At 39.0% G+C, this 18,002-nt stretch overlaps 1 protein-coding gene across 5 annotated transcripts in view; it reads right to left on the reverse strand.

The window, feature by feature from the left end:
* Positions 1-8,210: 8,210 nt before the first annotated feature.
* MAEA (macrophage erythroblast attacher, E3 ubiquitin ligase) overlaps positions 8,211-18,002 on the reverse strand; it is a 51,455-nt gene continuing 41,663 nt past the window's right edge. For all 5 annotated transcript variants that reach the window (XM_086747328.1, XM_086747330.1, XM_086747331.1 and 2 more), the window contains 4 exons: positions 13,374-13,482; positions 10,825-10,958; positions 9,890-10,085; positions 8,211-9,459 (listed from right to left, as the gene is read on the reverse strand). In XM_086747328.1, coding sequence (XP_086603454.1) covers positions 9,364-9,459; positions 9,890-10,085; positions 10,825-10,958; positions 13,374-13,482 — 535 coding nt within the window. In that variant the 3' untranslated portion in view covers positions 8,211-9,363. The remainder of the gene's footprint in view (positions 9,460-9,889; positions 10,086-10,824; positions 10,959-13,373; positions 13,483-18,002) is intronic.

Consider the following 18,002-nt stretch of genomic DNA (forward strand, 5'->3'; position numbering starts at 1 on the left):
AGCCTCCTCTTCTCCAGGCTGAACAGCCCCAACTCTCTCAGCCTGTCCTCATAAGAGAGGTGCTCCAGACCTCTGATCGTCTTTGGCAACAGCTGGGTTAAACAGTTTCAGAGCAATAATGAAAAGCTGTAAACAGTAGGCATTTAGGTGACATTAGAGCACGGCCAATACTAGAATAATATAAATTTTCCAAGGTTCTTTAGAAATAAATGAATGATATATAGAAATAGTGCCTATAAGAAAGATTTAAATCAGTTTTGATTATCTGAAACAAAACTGAGAGGTAACTTGTTCATAAAATAAAAGGATCTTCAGGGAAAATGATCATGTAGTAAATGATCTTGAGCATAGCAGTGAAAAACAGGAGCAACAAAAGATGAATTCAAACTGGAAACCAGGCACATATTTCACTAGTGAGGAAATAGATTCTCTGTCTCATGACGATGTTTTTCTGACAGATGTGCTCTAACCAAACAACTCTGGATTGTTAATAGTTTTGAGAGTTGACATCTACGATCAGGGCACTGTAGATATATCACTCCTGGCTCTTTTGGAAGGCATTAGGTTACGGAGAAGACTTTTTACATGAAACAGAGGTGGCAGGACATGAAGAACCTGGTGACTCAGACAGTAAACGTTAAAGCAGGAGCCCTGGCTACTCCTGCTACGGAGCTGTCAGTGGATCCTGGAGAGAGGACGGGACAGAGGGAGAGTATTTTGCAAACAGAGTTTTTTTTTAAAAAAAAGAATATTGTGGCACTTTGAAGAGTACTTGAGTCAAAAGCAACTGCTCTAAGTTTCCAAGAATGTTCCCCATTTCAAGGTTCAACTACCTAAGGACAGATAAGGTGATAGCAAGGTTCCTCTAATGGTGGAAACCGTAAGAGCAGCCCCTCTAACTGCCCACAGCAGGGAGGACTGCTTGGAGGAGATGAAGTGGTGAGGTTGCATTTTTAATCTTTGGGATTTTAACAGAATCGATCCGCACTGGTATATTTAATGGGATTTGCACAAAGTTTTAGAACATTCAAGAACTGTTCCTCTACAAGACTTTATGGTTTAACCTAGACATTTTAGGATCACTTCAACTGAGTGACTGACTTTCCGGAGAAGCCCAGAGCTCTGGTTTGCTGCTTTCGATGTGCAACCAGGCTGTAATCTTTATTCTACCTGCTAGAACAATTTTGATGTTTTGATTTTTCTTATGGGGTGAAATAGTGAAAATAATAAGTCATTTTAAACTTGTCAGATGCTAGATGGAGGTATTATTTTCCTATAATTTTTAAATAGATGCCTGAAGGTTCAGTGCTAGGTTCATCAGCCCAAAGGTTCTTCTTGGCTTCTTCAGCTGAGACAACAAAAACAGTACCAGCACTCTGACTGCTTTTTGTGCTGTTCCTGGAAATATAAGGTGTGGGGGGAAATAATTAAGGCAAATACCTTATTCAGATCAGAACTTAATCCAGCATTTCACATCCTCAAACACAGAGATCACAGGTTATGTTATTTATGGTTTCCTGATGCAAAGAGACCATTCATTATCCTTGCTAATTGATTTGGAATAAGAGAGGTATTTCTGGATGCAGCAACTTCTAATCTTATTTCAGTGAGGAATTCTTAATTTTACCTCCCCAGAGGAGGGCTCCAGACAAAGAGATAGGAAATATGTTTTGGCCAAGAGTAGGATAATTTCACTCTTAACAGGACAGGTGACATTCTTCCCAATTATGATAAAAATTAAGACATGATGGATGTGTCAAAGAAGTTCCATTATTCTCTGAAGGAGCAAAATAGCAATACAGTTGTAGCTACTGTGCTTTTTTGTGTACCTAGGAGTTAAACTGATTAGCTCTCCTGTAAAAACGTCATCCTTTTTATTCACTGTTGTTTGAAGTAGGATAATGCATCACTGACGCTAGAGAGCTGGCAATGGATATGACAGTGAAATTCAAAGCAAACAGATACCACAAAGTCTAGATCATCAGGGTGTATGTGTATCTGAGATCAACACTTACAAAGTGCTCCTGCAAAAAAAAACCACAACAGATTTGCATCAGCAACACCAATTCCCATCTATTCTCCGCTGTCTGACCATCTAACAAGATGAGATCACACACGTGATGGTATTTATCCCGTTCTGGAGCTGTTTCCCCTGGAGCTGGCTGTGTCTTGGTTTCCACGCATGCGGGTTGGCAGCGTAGTTGCTCTAGGCACTCTCTGTACCCAAGGGATGGTCACGTTGCAGACGCTTTGAGGGCAAGATCCATTTGCAGACTCCAGAGACTTCAAGCCTGTTCTGCTCAAGCCTCATGCTGACTCCAGGAAAGAGTCGGGAAGCAGGGTGTGATACTCCCGACATAGGAATATTGCACTGGACTGCGCTGATGGGAGCTGTAGATTACCCTTCCCTACGTAACATACATCCTCATACTACGTGAGTATCTCCCCCCAGCTGGCAGAGAAACAGCACAAGCCAGTGCTGCTTCTTCACTGGCTCCAGCAGCCTCCCACAGAGACGTTCTCCTGGTGCATCACCTCACCACCTGCCCTGCACTCTTCTCAATTTCCTATGGTGCAAGTCAGCCCTATAAACTGATGTTCCTTATGGCCATGAATAGGATCCAAAAATTTCTGGTGGCCATGAAATCCTGTGTACAGATGAGCGGGACAATGAGATGGTGACCTGAGCGTACACAGTTTAAAACAGAAAATCATGTCACGATCCTCATGGAGAAACAGCCTCTTCTCCCACACCACGTAGCTAAACAGCTTATGCTGAGGAACCACCCAGTCTTCCAAAGTGAGGAGGGGCAGCAACAAGCAGTCGGTGGCTCAAAACCTGTCTGTTGGGTTGTCAACCTCCCGCACAGCAATTCTGTCAGCAAGGGACAGAGGTGGGAGAGCGGGCCCAGTTCCAGCTGAGAAGTTAGCTGGGTATTGCAGCACAACGCCAGGATGATGGTCTGCCTGGAAAGGATCAATGAGAGCCCTAAATAATGTTTTCCTTAATGACTGCATCCAGGGCAGCTTGAGCTTCCTAAGACCAATTCCCCTCCCAATCTCCTTCAAATTTTAATAAACTATTTCTATGCTTTGAGTCCCTAAAGCTGCTACTTTAAACAGAGGAGACATCTCTGTAAGGGGTACACACGTGCACCCTGAAGAACTTCCCACAGCTCTGGCCTTGCCTCTTCTGAGAGACTTGTCTTGCTGTGGTTTGCAAAGAAGGAAAAGGAAATTGTCTACTGATTTTATTATCTGTTTATTTCCTTTTGAGGAATTTGTCTATATGATCCTGCTTAATCTCCATGGGTGGGGAGCAAAATATTTAAGTTAGTTAATGATCTTTTTGTCCTGAAGTGAATAGCCTTTATCATCTTTCTCTTCTCATTCTTCCTTCAGGAAAAAGTCCTGGCTGGGAACTCAGAGAAGCTCCCTGGGAAAATCTCCTTCTCAGCTCTGTGGGGCAGATAAAGCTATTTCCTTGAGAAATGCACAACATAAAAGTTAATCTTATGGGATAGGAAATAAGGTCAAAGGAGTAGGTACAGATGTAGGCTTCAGCCCCTCGGGTGTTATCCCCCAATTAACCAGCTTTGTTTTCCACATTAATTTGGTAATGGAGGAAATATCTTATCCTGAGCCAGCTGGGCTGGGAAAGGGATTCCTCAGCCACTCCACTGACCAAGTCAGTGCTCCCTCTGCTCCAGCTTCAGCATAAGAGACACGGACATGAGCAAGCAGGAATGCACTCCAGCTTCCAGCAAAGGAGCAGCAGGTCCCTTTGCAGCCCTCGCTCCTCCATCCCGATGGTGGCACCGTGTCAGGGTTGCATTTCTCTGTTTCAAAGGTGCAACACATTGGAGGTGCAAAGCCCTCCACGGTGTGTAATGAGGACTCTTTGAAGTGAGGTCCTCATCGACAGCTGAATGAACTCGAGTGCTAAAACAATCTCGTTCATTTGTTAGTCTTCTCCTCAAGGTTACCTGTTTTTCTCCCTGATAACATTCCAGCATCTTCGGGGGTGAGGCTATTATTTTTGTCCCATCAGTGCATTCCTGCTTATAATGGAATGTCAGTAATGACAACTGGTATCAGCTCCATGACAGATCCCTGGGGAACCCCATCAGTTACCCTGCCCTTCACGCTGCCTTTTAGCCTATCTCCCTTGGCAGATCCTCATGCAATTTCTAATTCCCATCTCCTCCAGCTGTTAGCCAATGTCATCACACATAATACTGCACTGCAGCTGGAGTTTGTTTGAGAAGACTCATCTCAAAAACAGCAGCCATCAAGGTGTATGGCATCATTGTCCTCAGTAAACATCTCCCCTTCACGCTTACTTACAGTATCCTTCAGGTTGGTTTTTTTATACTCCCCTCCCCTTAAAAACCAGTGATTACAGTAGAGGCTCTCCATTCGTGTGGTACTGTCCCCAGGCTGAATACTAGAACAGCTTCTTTCCATTAGATCTGAACAATTACCAGTTCCAGGAGAACTTTTTTTTTCACTTCCAGGTTGTTAGGCTATTTCAGTTTTTTTCAGTGTTATCTCCCTGTCCCCTTCACCCACCAGCGCTGGCATTGCCGTCTTTACTGGGAGCAAGAAGCGAGGTGTTGGGTGTAGTTTCATAATCAAGTCTGGATCTCTACCACACAGTAGTTTCACGTTAATTTTTTCCTCTTACTTGCACTTTTAAAAACTTCTGCTGTGCTTTTAATCTCTTTGAAAGATAGCTGCCCAGTAGCATTTCTTAACTCTCCCCTGACGTTTGTTCTCATTTTTAACAAGTCAAAACAAACAGCTTTTCTTGTTCTGCAGCCTTTTCTATTTCTTGTTGTTCTGCTGTTTCTTATTGTTCTTCTTGCGGTGCTAATTATCTTACAGCTGATCTCCTCTGGCTTAGGATACAGATCTCTGATAAGTTTAACATGGTCCATTAGCAGGATTTTATGGTGGAGTCTTAAATTTCCTCTTCAAAACTGTGAGCTCCTCAGAGAAATTAACTTGTCAGTAGCTAGCAATGATAAGGACTAATTTCATTTTTGAAATTAAGAACTTCTGTTAACAGTCTTAGAACTTCAGTTCAACTGAAATCAGGACTGGATCTTTTAGGATGAGTTTTTTTCACTGACTAGCTCAGATAAATGTTTAACATCTTACAAAAGCCAACTACAGCGTAGAATGACTTTGTATTGCCTCTGTAGCGATTATACAAAAAAAACCTCTTCAGCCCTCACATCCAACAATATCTCAGCTCTTTGGATTCCTGCTCCCTCTTGCTGGCCACGAGTGCAAATTTTCTTCCCGTGACTGTGCCAGAAAGTCTTTATTCTACTTACAGAGCCTACCTGGCTATAAGAAGAAGATACGTTAGTGAGGAGATGAGAAGAGATTCTGCTCTCCACCTTTGCCCATCCTAGATCTCTTCCTAAAACCAGGAGCAATTAAGTTGCTGAAAACGTCAAGAAAACAATTAACAGGGTTCATTCTTTAAAATAAATAAATAAAATAGCTGCCTTTCAGGGTGACTGGGTATTACACATATTGGAGAACCAACTAGACACTGAATCTTCAGAAAAGCACCGTGGTAAGGAGATCCTGTTGACTATCTAACCTGCAGATGCCCCCATCACCAAATAGAAATGAATAGTTACTATGGCATTCGATGACCAGAAGAAACAACTTGCAGTTTTTCTGTTCAAGGATCAGATAAAGATCAGATTTGATCAACTATCCAGATCAATAAAGTATTTTATTAATGAGTAGGAAAGGACATGCTTGTAATATTAAAAAAACCTCAAAACCACACCAACCCATCAGTCTTCAAAGCTTCCTGCAAAATATTTTGCCTGAACACAGTATCAGCCTTGCTACTTCCTACCTACAAAGCGTTGCGATCTCAGCATTTTGAACTCTTCTCGGCCTGGTAGATAATGGAATGCTTCAAGCTGAAACAAGTATCAGAGAAACCCATGGCATCGTGAACAGTTACCAATACTTCTCTCTCCTTTTGCAATATTGGAGAACCTTCAGCATTTAGAGTAGAGGTTGGGACCACAACCAAGAGAAGGAAAAGTTAAGGCAATCGTCAAACTCTGTGTAACTGTGGAACTCAGCAAAACCTCTCCTGACCACAACCAGGACAAACTGTTGCCTTCAAACATGAGCACCATAACCAAAATCCAGAGCCTCAAGTCTCATGTTGTTAAATTGCTTGGCAAGACTGAAAAAACATCACAGTAAAGGACACTTAATTTACAGCCCAGTCAGCTCCTGAGATGAGGTAGTCTTCACTTTACTAATCAACCTCTTCCATTTCAAAAGGATGTCCTTCAGTGCGCAGGCAGTAACTTGTACCCTTAAGGAAATAAAGGCATTGTCTTCTGTCTTCCACCTCAGTATACTGCCAGGCATTTAGATGATGCAGGTTATCCATAAAAAACACTAGCTGATGGCCACTTTTTGATTTGTATGAAACACAGGCATCACCAGTATCACAAGATGTACCATTTGCAGAAGACTTGGTTTCTATGTAGCAGGTTATAGCCATATTTGTTGAAGTTTCTGGTTACAGTCAGGTTGTACAGCTAATTCCCTATTCTATATTTTACAACCTTACTGCTACGCAAGATATTGCTAGAAGGAGACAGGTTTAACAAGATCTTTACCCAAAATTTCCATTGTTGAGGAAAGCCTCTAACCCTGCCCCACTTCCAAGCTTGAGAACAAGAGGCAGCCCATAGGTGCAGGTACTGGACACAGTCCATATGGTCTGCCAAGAGGCTACAACTCCCTGTATCAAACAGTTCTCGCTGTCGTCAAAATAGGTTGCTTGATTGCAGATTTCTAAAGTGAGCAATCACAGCTACAAACAGCTGAAGCTCCCCTAGGCTCCTTCTGGAGCATCTTCTTTATAACGCACCATCAGGAACTTGGACCTCATGTTGGCACGTGGCCCTCTGACATGACACTTCCCATAAACTGAGGTCCTCCTGGTGTAGGACAGCTGCTCGCCTGCCCTCCCTTCCCAAACTATTTTTTTTTGGAGTGTGGATTTCTCCACCACTCTGCTTAGGCCACAGAAAGCAAAAAGGGCTGAAACCTCAGGAAACCACAGCTGTAACTAGTACTTAGAGAAACAAAAGCCACAATTTCCACGCCCTACTACTGTCATGCAGTTACCATGCATTTCCTCAGGGCTGGTAAGAAATCTACCCCTTCCTCCCTGCTTTGGCCTTTTATGCATTTCCGTAAAGTAGGGAATAGCACGGTTGCCATTCTCAAAATCATGCCTGCCCTTCTGCTGTGATGCTGTGAAGAGCCTGCCAAAGGAAAACAGATGCTGTTCTGCTTGGCTTTCAGCAACGCTGCTCCCCAGGGTGATGTCCTCTCCCCTTTCGAGTTGCTGATGCTTCAACTCTTGCCCCAGGAGGAAAGAAAAGATCAGTTACCACTTAACTGATAGCCAATTATACCTGTTACTGATGGAAGGTCTCTCATTATCTCTCTCCTCTCCACCTCTTCTTGGCACAGTGCTTTTGTTCTAAGGAATCACTAAATCTGCCACTTCAGAAAACGCTGAGGGAAACGGACCCTTCCAGCAGTAAGTGCAGGAACACTGGTCTGGGCCAAGGTGGCAGTGCTGCAGTGTTCCAGATGTACCTGTTCAGAAGCATCAACAATGCATGCTTACTGAAAACGGAACCTTTTAAGACATACCTCACTGGAAATGCACTGTATTTACAGTTTCAGCGTGGCCGATAGAATCAGTTTACATATCTGTGATCTCTAAGTGTTGATCATGAATAGAAGTTGTGGTGCTTCCAGTGTTCTTTAAAGAAAACTAACAAAGCCTCACAGCTAGCAGCGCCTGTAAAAATAATGTTAACAGAAAGTCTCTAGGACACTACGGAGTCTTCTAGGAAGCAACAGAAAAAAAATTGACAGGAATGCAGATTGGAAGGGACTGTTCATAGATGGAAAGTGTAAACCAAAACCAGTTATTTGACTGAGATGCTCTGACTTTGGAGCCCGAGACCGAAGAACAGTGTTTATCAGTGGGGTGGTGGTGGGGTTTTTTGTTTATTTTTGTTTGCTTGTGGTTTTTTTTTTTTTTATTCTTTTTTTTATCTTGCAGAACAATACGTGGAAATTGCACTCCTTTTAGGAAACCCTTATAAAAAAGAGTTAATTTTTTGACATTTAAATACAAAGCAGCTTTCTAATTTTATATAATCAAGAAATGGAAAACAATTTTTATTAACATGTTTTACATTTACAATCTTTTATTAGCTAATCAACATCAACATGCAAAAATAAGCGCTAAATACAAACCTCTACAATATGGTTTTGTTTAAACTACAATGGTTTAATTCTTTTGAAAAGTCATAAGGATGTGTTCTGTAGCCGTTAAAACTGAACTATTAGTTTCAGTAATGAATACTATTTAGACCCTAAAATTATGTAATCATCCTGCAAGGCATCTTCAGAAACTTCGCCCAACACTTAAGAATACCAGCTCATTTTCATGTGAGTACATTCTCAAAGCAAGAAATAAGGCAGTAGCACTAATGATTTCATATTGAACCCTATGCACATAACTAATAACTTTAGAAGGACTTTAACACTATGGTAGACTGGCAAAAGAACATTTAAACAAGCATTGGATTTTGCCTGAAATGTTCTCGGTTCCTCTTGATACTTATGCAACCTCCTTAAAATATTTGGGTTTGGAAAAAGACTTCCTGCTCCTTCAAACCAGTCCCCAGGTGATCCTCCAGAGAAGCCAGTCTTCTGTCAAAGACATCAATATCTTCCCATGGAAATAAGTTACACAATTCATGTTCAGGATTACTTCACGAGAGGATCATAAAGAAGGCAAAGAGGAGCTTAAAGGAGAACATATTGGTAGTACTGAAATCTTTGATAAGAAAAGGGTCTTGGACAATTGTGAAAAAGAGGGAAGAAAAATGAATTTAATTTCAAATCTTTTTTTAACTTTTCCCCCAGTGCAAGTGTCCATCTTTAAAGAAAGTTATACTTTAGAAGATGAAAGTACTTTTGAGAAGAGTCCAATTTTTGACCTTATGTTACAAAACCTTAACAATCAAAATTTGTTTTTGTTTTTATTCAAGTACAAACTTAAGTCATAATTCCTCTCTTTTTTTTTTTTTTTAAACGAGTGTTTATTGTTGCTCATTGATCTTTGGTCGCAAGAAACAATAATGCCACCAACAGGTCTGATCCCCAAGGTGGCAGGTTTTGCTTCTTTGCCACACATTAAGGCCCCCCCCTTTACAGGGTATGCCAATATACACTGTGTCAAAATTCCAGCGGCACTTCATCATGTGTTTTATGGACCTACATGATGTAGACTTTCTCAGCTTGTGAGAAGTTGAAGACTTCTTTGGTTCTTGGGCAAATTACTTTGTCATCTTGACGAATAGAAAGCAGAGACTGAAAAAGAGTGAAATCAAAAGATAATATTCATAATAGCAACTCAAAGCATTATTTAACTGTTTGGTAAATAAGCATTGTGGGTTTTTTTTTTTATTTATTTAAAAAAAATCATGTTATAGTCCAAGCTCAAAATATCTATGCCCACAAGAGCTACTTATTCTACATTATCGCGCTCCAAAGGGAACAATTTCAAATGCCATTTGATTTCATGTTATAAATTCGTATATTCAATCAGATATTAGCTTCTTAAAATGTCCATTTAATCACATATGCAGTCATTTAAAAATTACTGCAACAGTTACTTTTCTTCAATATAGAAAATACTTCTAGCTTTCTGACTGAGTTTTTAGGCTCTTATTTTGATACAGACAGTTATTTTAACCACTGCTATTTTAGACTTCAGTAAGTCATTGATTTCAACACTTACATTGTATCCATAGACATATCCATTTGGTAACATCATAGGAGGATTATTTTCGTTCATTACATCCCCCGAAATCTTGCAGACTAGTCGGGAGTTGGCACAATGTGCCATAGGCAGAGGCTGAGCCAGCTTGTTCAGGGATTTGCTACACACAGGGCAGTCTGGGTTTTTTGAGCTCCCGTCCTCTTTGTAACACTGTCTGTTTAACAGCAAGTTAAGGAACAACCACCACAGAATGCAACAACAACTAGTTAATGACAAACATTAGAAAAAAAAAAATAGTAAACTGTTCAAATACCAGCTAGATTATGGGGTGTACAGGACCATTTAATTAAGTTTAATGTGTACACATTAGAATCAACAATAGAGAATATTATATGAATGCAAGAATCAAGAACATAGAATATTAGAATGCTTTGTTTCAAGGAACAAGAGTGAGCAACAAGTGTCTGGCACCCTCTGCAGGTAACATTTCTGATGTAGAACACTTGAGTAGCACCAGCCCTTCTCTAACACACCATAGTGTGTAGCAAAACCAACCAAGTTTCAAAAGATGCAGGATGTATTTGAATATTCATATTAAAACCCATAGTAAATTTGTGTGTAAGGGCTTAAAAAAAAAATTTCTGATCCAGCTCACTAACTTTTGCAGATGTACCACGAACTTAAGACACATGGAAAGAGAGCATAGTATGCAAATACAATGTAGATTTCACCTTGAAATTTTGGTTTGTGCTTGCTTTTTTTAAAAAACATAATGCTATTTATGATAATGTCCTCTTAATTTAATAGGGAGATCAATCCATACTCCATTTAAACTCATAAGCAAAAATATTAATGTGTCACATCTCCTCTGAGCTCTCTGAAAAGCATCCATAGAATTAAAAAACCCACAAGGCTTTGTTGCTCTCAACAGTAGTATCTGCATTAAAGGATACGGTGTTTTTATAGCTGAAAGGCCTGCCTGGAGTGTTATAGTAAAAACAGAATTGTTTCCCAGCTGATGTAGTCTGTAGTTATCATATCTAAACTGTTGGATCAGCATTCTCCATCGAGCAGGGTCCAAGAGATCCTGTTAAAAAAAACCACAACCACAAGTTGGTTTCAATCTAATTGTCCCGGGGGGGAAAGCCTGGGAGTGGTAAATTGTGCAAAACTCACTAGACTGAATCCATCACAAAATAAAAGTATACATGCTAACGCACAGCATAAGTGTACCTGTTCAGAAAGTACCTTTTAACACTACTTTACTAGAAATATAATTTAAATCAAGTATTAAAATAGCTGGCATACCAATATTCAATCTCCAAACTTACTTTTCGTTATACTTGTGCACATAAACTCAGAAAAACATAATATCCAAGTTAAAAGAAAATGCTTTTAGTTTTTATGGAACGCACAGTGTCTATGCAAAGGTCCAAATGAAATAATTCTGCAGTAAGAGATCCTTACATATGATCTTCCTTGCTCTATCAAAAGCAATCTAAGGGCAGATTCTAGTCCCACACCTTCTGTCATCTACCAAATGTTCTAATTAAGGTACGTAAATCCTGGTAAGGCTATTTCTTGCATTTAGCTTTCCAGAGTGCTGGCATACTTACAAAGCAACATTAGTATTGTTGAAGATTTGCTCTATAGCCTCTGAACCATAATATCAGACTGGGCAAACATCTGTTGGAAAGTCAGAAGCATTTTTTTTACCTGAAGTCAGGCTAATTCTGCTAATAACTCTTCGTAATATGTATTATTTACTTTAATTTGAAGAGCTGGCACAACCCTAGGTTAGAGAAAGCTTAGCTAAGCTACGCATTTAAGGACAAAATTATTGAATATATATTGTAATGCTGTGGGTTATATAAAAACACGTAACTAGTTAAAAGTAGGGATGTTTTTTCAGGGAAGCAAGAACTAAACCCACAGGTTAAGGATATATTGAACACTAAAAGTAGCGTTGTGTGAAAGAGTTATGTAAGAAATGAAGACCCTTTGAAAATACGCTTGTTACGTTATACGTACAGGCAAAGACCTAATCCTTTCTTCTGCTAGCACCTCTTCTCCTTTGTATCCATAACCTGCATTTTGGTCATGAGAGTGACAATGTTTATTTATCTTAGAAGTAAGTTGTATTTATCAACTGTGCATGCCACACTTTAAGGCAACTAGGAGAAACAGTAATACATTGTAGCATATCGTTTGGTTTATAAAACAGGCTTTTAAAGAAAAGACTTAGTGACAGACAATACATTGAGTAGCAGCATCAAATTCAAAACCTTATACTAAAATTACAAGGCAGTGATTCTGCCACGATACAGACACTGGTATTTATGCTTTGCTCCGTACCACCTTGGCCCACTCTGCCTCTCCTCAGTACCCTGTTCATTTGAGACACGGGAGAAGCATGGACTCCAGCATTAACTTGGTTGCAGTCTGTATCCTGGGATATACTCCCTGCCCAACAAGATCAGACTGGCCTGAGAACTTTTATCCAAATGATTAACGGTACCACAGTACTTGTTTGGGGTTTTTTTTTTTGGTTTTGGGTTTTTATTTTTTTTTTTTTTTAGTGTTTTATTAATAAATTTTTCATCATTATCCTAAAATTACATGTTAACAGAACTATATTTCAGGTAAACTCAGCAAACACCTTGTAGAACCATCTTAAGAAAGCACTAAACTGATTTTGGCAGCAATTGCCTGAGTCAGTGCAGAAGTATTTCTCCATCCCTTCTAACTAAAAACTGGCTCCTTGAACACTGGGCGGAAGTGGTTTACGTGCAACTAGTAAATCTTAGCTGAGATTATGAAGCTGCACGTTCCCTGTGAACACAGACAACTGTTGGATTTGAGACAGTAAAAAAAAAAAAATAGCATATGACCACAGAACAAACTCAAAATCTGTAGGAAGAGTAACTAGCTATGAATTTTGCTTAATTCATCATCAAATTTAGATGTAGATATTACCATTAATATCTACATTAATTTGTATAATGTAAATAAATGAACACTTACTTTTAATCATCAAAAATACTGCTTTTCATATAATTCAAATCATCTTTCATCTTCATCCCAATCACCACAAGAAACATAATTTGAAAAGCAGAATTAAGAATTGCTCCTAGTGTATTAAGGCCACAGCCTAGTATGCTGAATAAAACTCATTTTTTCCTTTGTCCTTCCCCATTTCCTGTCTCTTGTATGTTTGCATATCATGCTTCCAGACTGATCTTCAGCGCTGGGTTTGTGCTAAGTCTAGCTCAGTGGGAATGTGTCCGTTATTAAGATACAACTGCAACAACACAAATACTACCTGGATTAATGCACAGGCAAGGACCAGTTGTTAAAATGAAGGAGTATTATAAAAGTGGATTTTAGAAAGTAAAATTAAAATATTTGTTCTTCAGATTATCAATGCATTTTCCTGTAAGGAAAAAAAAACCAGAAATGCGTATTATTCTGCTGTATCGCTGAATTTCAAACATAATCTTACCTTATAAGGGGAGATATGAGTGTCTGAAGGAAAGGCCAACATTCCCATCACTTGTCGAACCTCATCCAGCTGGCTTCCCTCAGCCTGACTGAAATGCTTCCTTGCGTGTCTGAAATACAGAATTTATACTTTTAGTAGATAGCCTTGTTTCTGAATCAAGTACATTTACATTATTATGTAATGTTTCAAAGAAAAACTCAGGATTCTGCTCTCAATACATGAACTCCAAAAGGTGATGCATTTAAGAGGCTTCATGAAAATGCATCCTGCAAATACGAATGCAAGAATGACTTCAAGCATTAGCAATTTTACCCCGTAATTTCTTAGAAACCAGAACTTCTTACTGTAGCATGAAGTCTTATCTCACCTACATCTACAATAACAGATCCATGATTATTAGAAGAAATGTCTCTGCTTATGCAAGCTCAATGTATCACACTTACTCCTCTGGCATACACTCACAAGTGAGACAAATGCAGTCTGATAATCAGCTATTCCAAAACATTAAACATCAAGAGTGTTCAAATATCTATCTTGCTTATACTGACATTTGAGAGAATTAACTTTTGAATAAATGATTTTTTTTTTTTTTGTATTGGTCAGTAGGTAATACCACTTTCTGTGTACTCTACAAGACTCTACAAGAAATTGCAGGGTAGTGTAGTAGAAAACACTTTGTTAAGAACTTTTTTTTTTTGCTAGGGAAACAAAAAAAAATAAGTAAAACTACAGTACAAGTTTTGTACTTTAACACATACTGATTGTAAGAGATACACACACGGCTGAAAACTTGGATATTTGAAAGAAGCAACAGAATTACCAGAAATGCATTTAAAGCAAAAATAAAAACTTTAATATTTTTTCAAGAAATCAATACCATTAAACCAGAGAATTATTATCAGATTGTAAGGATATTCAACTAGTTTAAAACCCTGTGTGAAAGCCTTCTCTATCCAGTCTTCCTAAGATAATCAATTTTCAAGTTGGAGTTTAAGTGTGCAGGAAAACCCTCTAGCCTTTAAACAGGATGATTAGTTCAGCATCTCTGCTAAAAGCTCCTGTTTTCAGTGGTGCACAGACGGTGCATAGTAAACTGCGTACTGAATCAGCACTGTATTTAATTTCTGGAATTGTGTAACTGTAGAAAAGTCTTCCGTATGATGTATTTACTCCACAGTTTGTATTATGGGGAAGATGTCACGTTATCTCTGAAGTACTCTGGTAAGCCTTCACTCTTTTTAATTTAAAGAGTCTTGTTAAAACCTATTTAAAGTTACAAATTACTTTTAGGAATATATAGTTGTGATGGTTTAGCCTGAATTACCACACAGTTTCTCGCTCACTTCATTAACTCCATCCCTGCCAAAACCAGGGCAACAGTATTTTCCAATTGCCCATTTCATGGCTTGAATTTAAAAAAAAAATAAATAAAAAAATCTAGGTAAGTATTCCCCCCTCCCCACCCCAATTCTGTGTTCCACTAACTACGCTTAGGTCATCAGTACCACGAGAACAGTCTCTTTAGCAGTGTTTCAGCACTCCTACTTCCTCTCCCACCCCAACCAGGAAGGAATGGAAGTTATGAGGACAGACTGTTTCCACTCCATTTCCTATTTTGGGTGAGGAATTCAGGAATGTAAATATTGTTCCCCAGGTAATTACTGTTGTAAAAGCAGAAGTACAAAACCCATGGCCTGAGAGAAGAGACTGGGCAGCCTGGACATACTGGAAGAAAGCTCAAATAAGTGCTAGCGCAGAGCTGCAGAGGAAAGCAATAGATATTTAAAAGAGAGCTTAAGCAAAGCAACAAATCCAGACCTGTCAGTTTAGCTAAGTTACTACATGTACATGCATGAGAGAGAAGATAAAAAAGTTACCTTAACAGAACCAATCACTGTGCACTTGTGTTCGGTGATGTTAAAACAGAAATGGTACTGCAGTGTTGCACCAGCCTCATTAGTCGTTAGTATTGCGGTCCTGCTCCCCATCAGGCCTTGACAATTTGCTCTTACACACAGCATTTCATCCCCCGTGCTTATAGGAAGGGCCTGAGCCGCAACAGGCAAATACTGGCCACGCTTACTGTATGTGTTTGAGAAGAGCTAGAATTAACCCTTTGCTTTGTGTATGTAGGCTATATAATTACTGTGTGCGCACTAGCCATTCAAAGGAGAAGTGCTCAGCAATCCAGCACTTCCATCATTTGCAGCGTACTGAACATATTGGGATGTGGTGGCCATTTTGTGTTCAGCCAGAAGGAATTAGGTTTTCTAAAGTGACCTTCTGTTAGTCTTCATCTCCCGACTTTCCCTTCCACCTGTGCCCCTTAAAAAACCAAGGAAATTTTCCTACAAAGCCTGCCACGTGCTAGTGTCTTAACTTCATCCTCTGAGTGCCAATACAGAGATTAAAATAAAACAAGATAGTCTTTAAAAGAGAAGCAAGTTTGTTAACTCACAGCACTCAAACCTCCTTTAGATTGGGAAGCAAGAAACAGTACTATGTGAGTACTCGTGAATGCACAGCATTTAAATAACACCTTATTTGCCTCCATGATGTTATTCACCCCTCTCTTTTCCCTCAGCTATTTCCATCTCTTTCTGCTCTTGGAGGTATATATGATGTATATACACACACAATGTTTTTACCACTATTAGTGCACACAAGTCACTATAGCTAAAGGGTTACATCTTAAATTATTTTTAAAAGTTATTATCAGTGGGCCATCACCGAAGCCACTAAATTCTGTGACAGATCAAAGTAATCGGTAGAAAACTTTGTTTTTCAAATCCCAGAATGAGTCTGTAAACTCTGTGGGGACCAAGTCCACTGTCTTTTGTTTGAAACAGCTGTTCACCTAGCCTGAGCAGGTACGGCAGAGATATTGTACTTGACAAATCCAAGAACAAAGGTATATTTATGAAGACTGGAAGGTTTACAGTTTACTCTCTCCTCAGGTTACATTAAGCTGTTAAAAAGTAAAAGCTGTTCCACGTGTATCTGTATATCTACTTAGGCAGGAATACAAGAATGAATATATTTAACAGGAAGTAGCAATAACTGGACACAAACATAAGGTGTTAACAGGAAAGGACTTGCTCTTTCTGCTCAGTCTTTCTGATCAATGCCTGAATGCTGTGATCTGAGAGATCATTATGACTACTAGCAAAATTTATACTCAAAGTTCTCAAAAGTTCTATTATTTTTTATACAGCTGTTCAGCCTCAACTCTCCAGTAAAAACAAACTGACAATCTGTGTTTATTCACCCTTGCAGGAGAGAAGTTTATGAAAATGAATAGATTGTGGCCACTTTCTCCTAACTGCAAATCATCAGCTATTTTCATTTATTAATTTTGTCTTTTATATCCCAAGAAGTGCACAGCGTGTTTTGTTAAGCTTCTAGCTAAGAACTCTGTGTATCTCTAGCTTCCTATTAAGAACAAAGTAGCAGAATGCTGTCACATTTCCCAGAACAAAATTAGTGAGAGCCCCAATAGTGTGAAATTAGTTTCATCACATATTCATCGTTACTGTAAGAGGTATAAGCTTTACAAAAAATCTAAAGAGACTGTGGGAGTTAAAGGCTGACAATACTAGGCAAAAAACTTCCCGATGTACATAAGCTGAAGAGATTTACTCTGCGTTCAAGAAAAAGTTTTTGTACATTCTTGAAACTTGCACTTCCAAGACTGCTCTGATAAGCTCCCTGAGAGGAAGGTCTATTTGTACTCGCATTCTAAAAAGCTACAGAAATTCAAATGGTTATTTAGCAAGATATATATTTTTAAAGCTCACATCAATTTTAACCTAAAAGCAATATGTCAATTTAGAGGTTCTCAGCAGGCAGTAAGCAAGCTTTCAAACTTATTTAAACACCAGCTGTGTTTCAACAAAATGTCAGTTCTCTGAGTTCCACTCATACAGGAAACTACTTGGTAAACAGCCTTTTTCTCTGCTTTCTAATGGATGCCTGACCTATTTATTGCACCACGGACACAATACTGAAAGAATCCTGCTGCAGGCACTTAACAGAAGCAAGCTACTAAAAACAGAAGTTGTAACAGTTTGCTAGAAGCAATGAGATTCATGCTATACCTTCCCAAAATCTATTCCCTTATTCATTACATTTGCTTTATTTCATAGCAAAGTAGAATGAAATGGTAAGAACTAGCATTTTAAAACCACATTATTTAAGCAAAGCATTAAGATGTCAAACTCCGAATGTACAAAATTATCAAAACTCACCCTGTTAAAGAGGAGTGAATTGAGATATAGAAAGACTTCTGTAGCTCCTTTTCATTTTACAAAAAGTTATGAAGTTAAAGCAGCACTGTTACGACTGGCAAGTTATAATTGCTTACCATAAAATATATGTCAACCCTGAATTTCAATAGGTCTATGGAATAACACGCTTCACCCCTAACAACATTCAACATGGATGCCTATTTGCAATGTAGCTGTAAGTTTTAAACCTCAGAGGCTACGATAATACAAGTTATTTCACACCAAGAGCGCTGGATCCTCTTGAGAGTTGACAACTTGCAAATTTGACCAGTTCTAATGTGGGAAATGGATCAGAGGGAAACAAACATCCAGTAACAACAATAAAATACAGAATTACCTTATC

This window comes from Chlamydotis macqueenii, chromosome 4 (genome assembly GCF_036417535.1).
Source record: "Chlamydotis macqueenii isolate bChlMac1 chromosome 4, bChlMac1.mat, whole genome shotgun sequence".
Classification (NCBI taxonomy): domain Eukaryota; kingdom Metazoa; phylum Chordata; class Aves; order Otidiformes; family Otididae; genus Chlamydotis; species Chlamydotis macqueenii.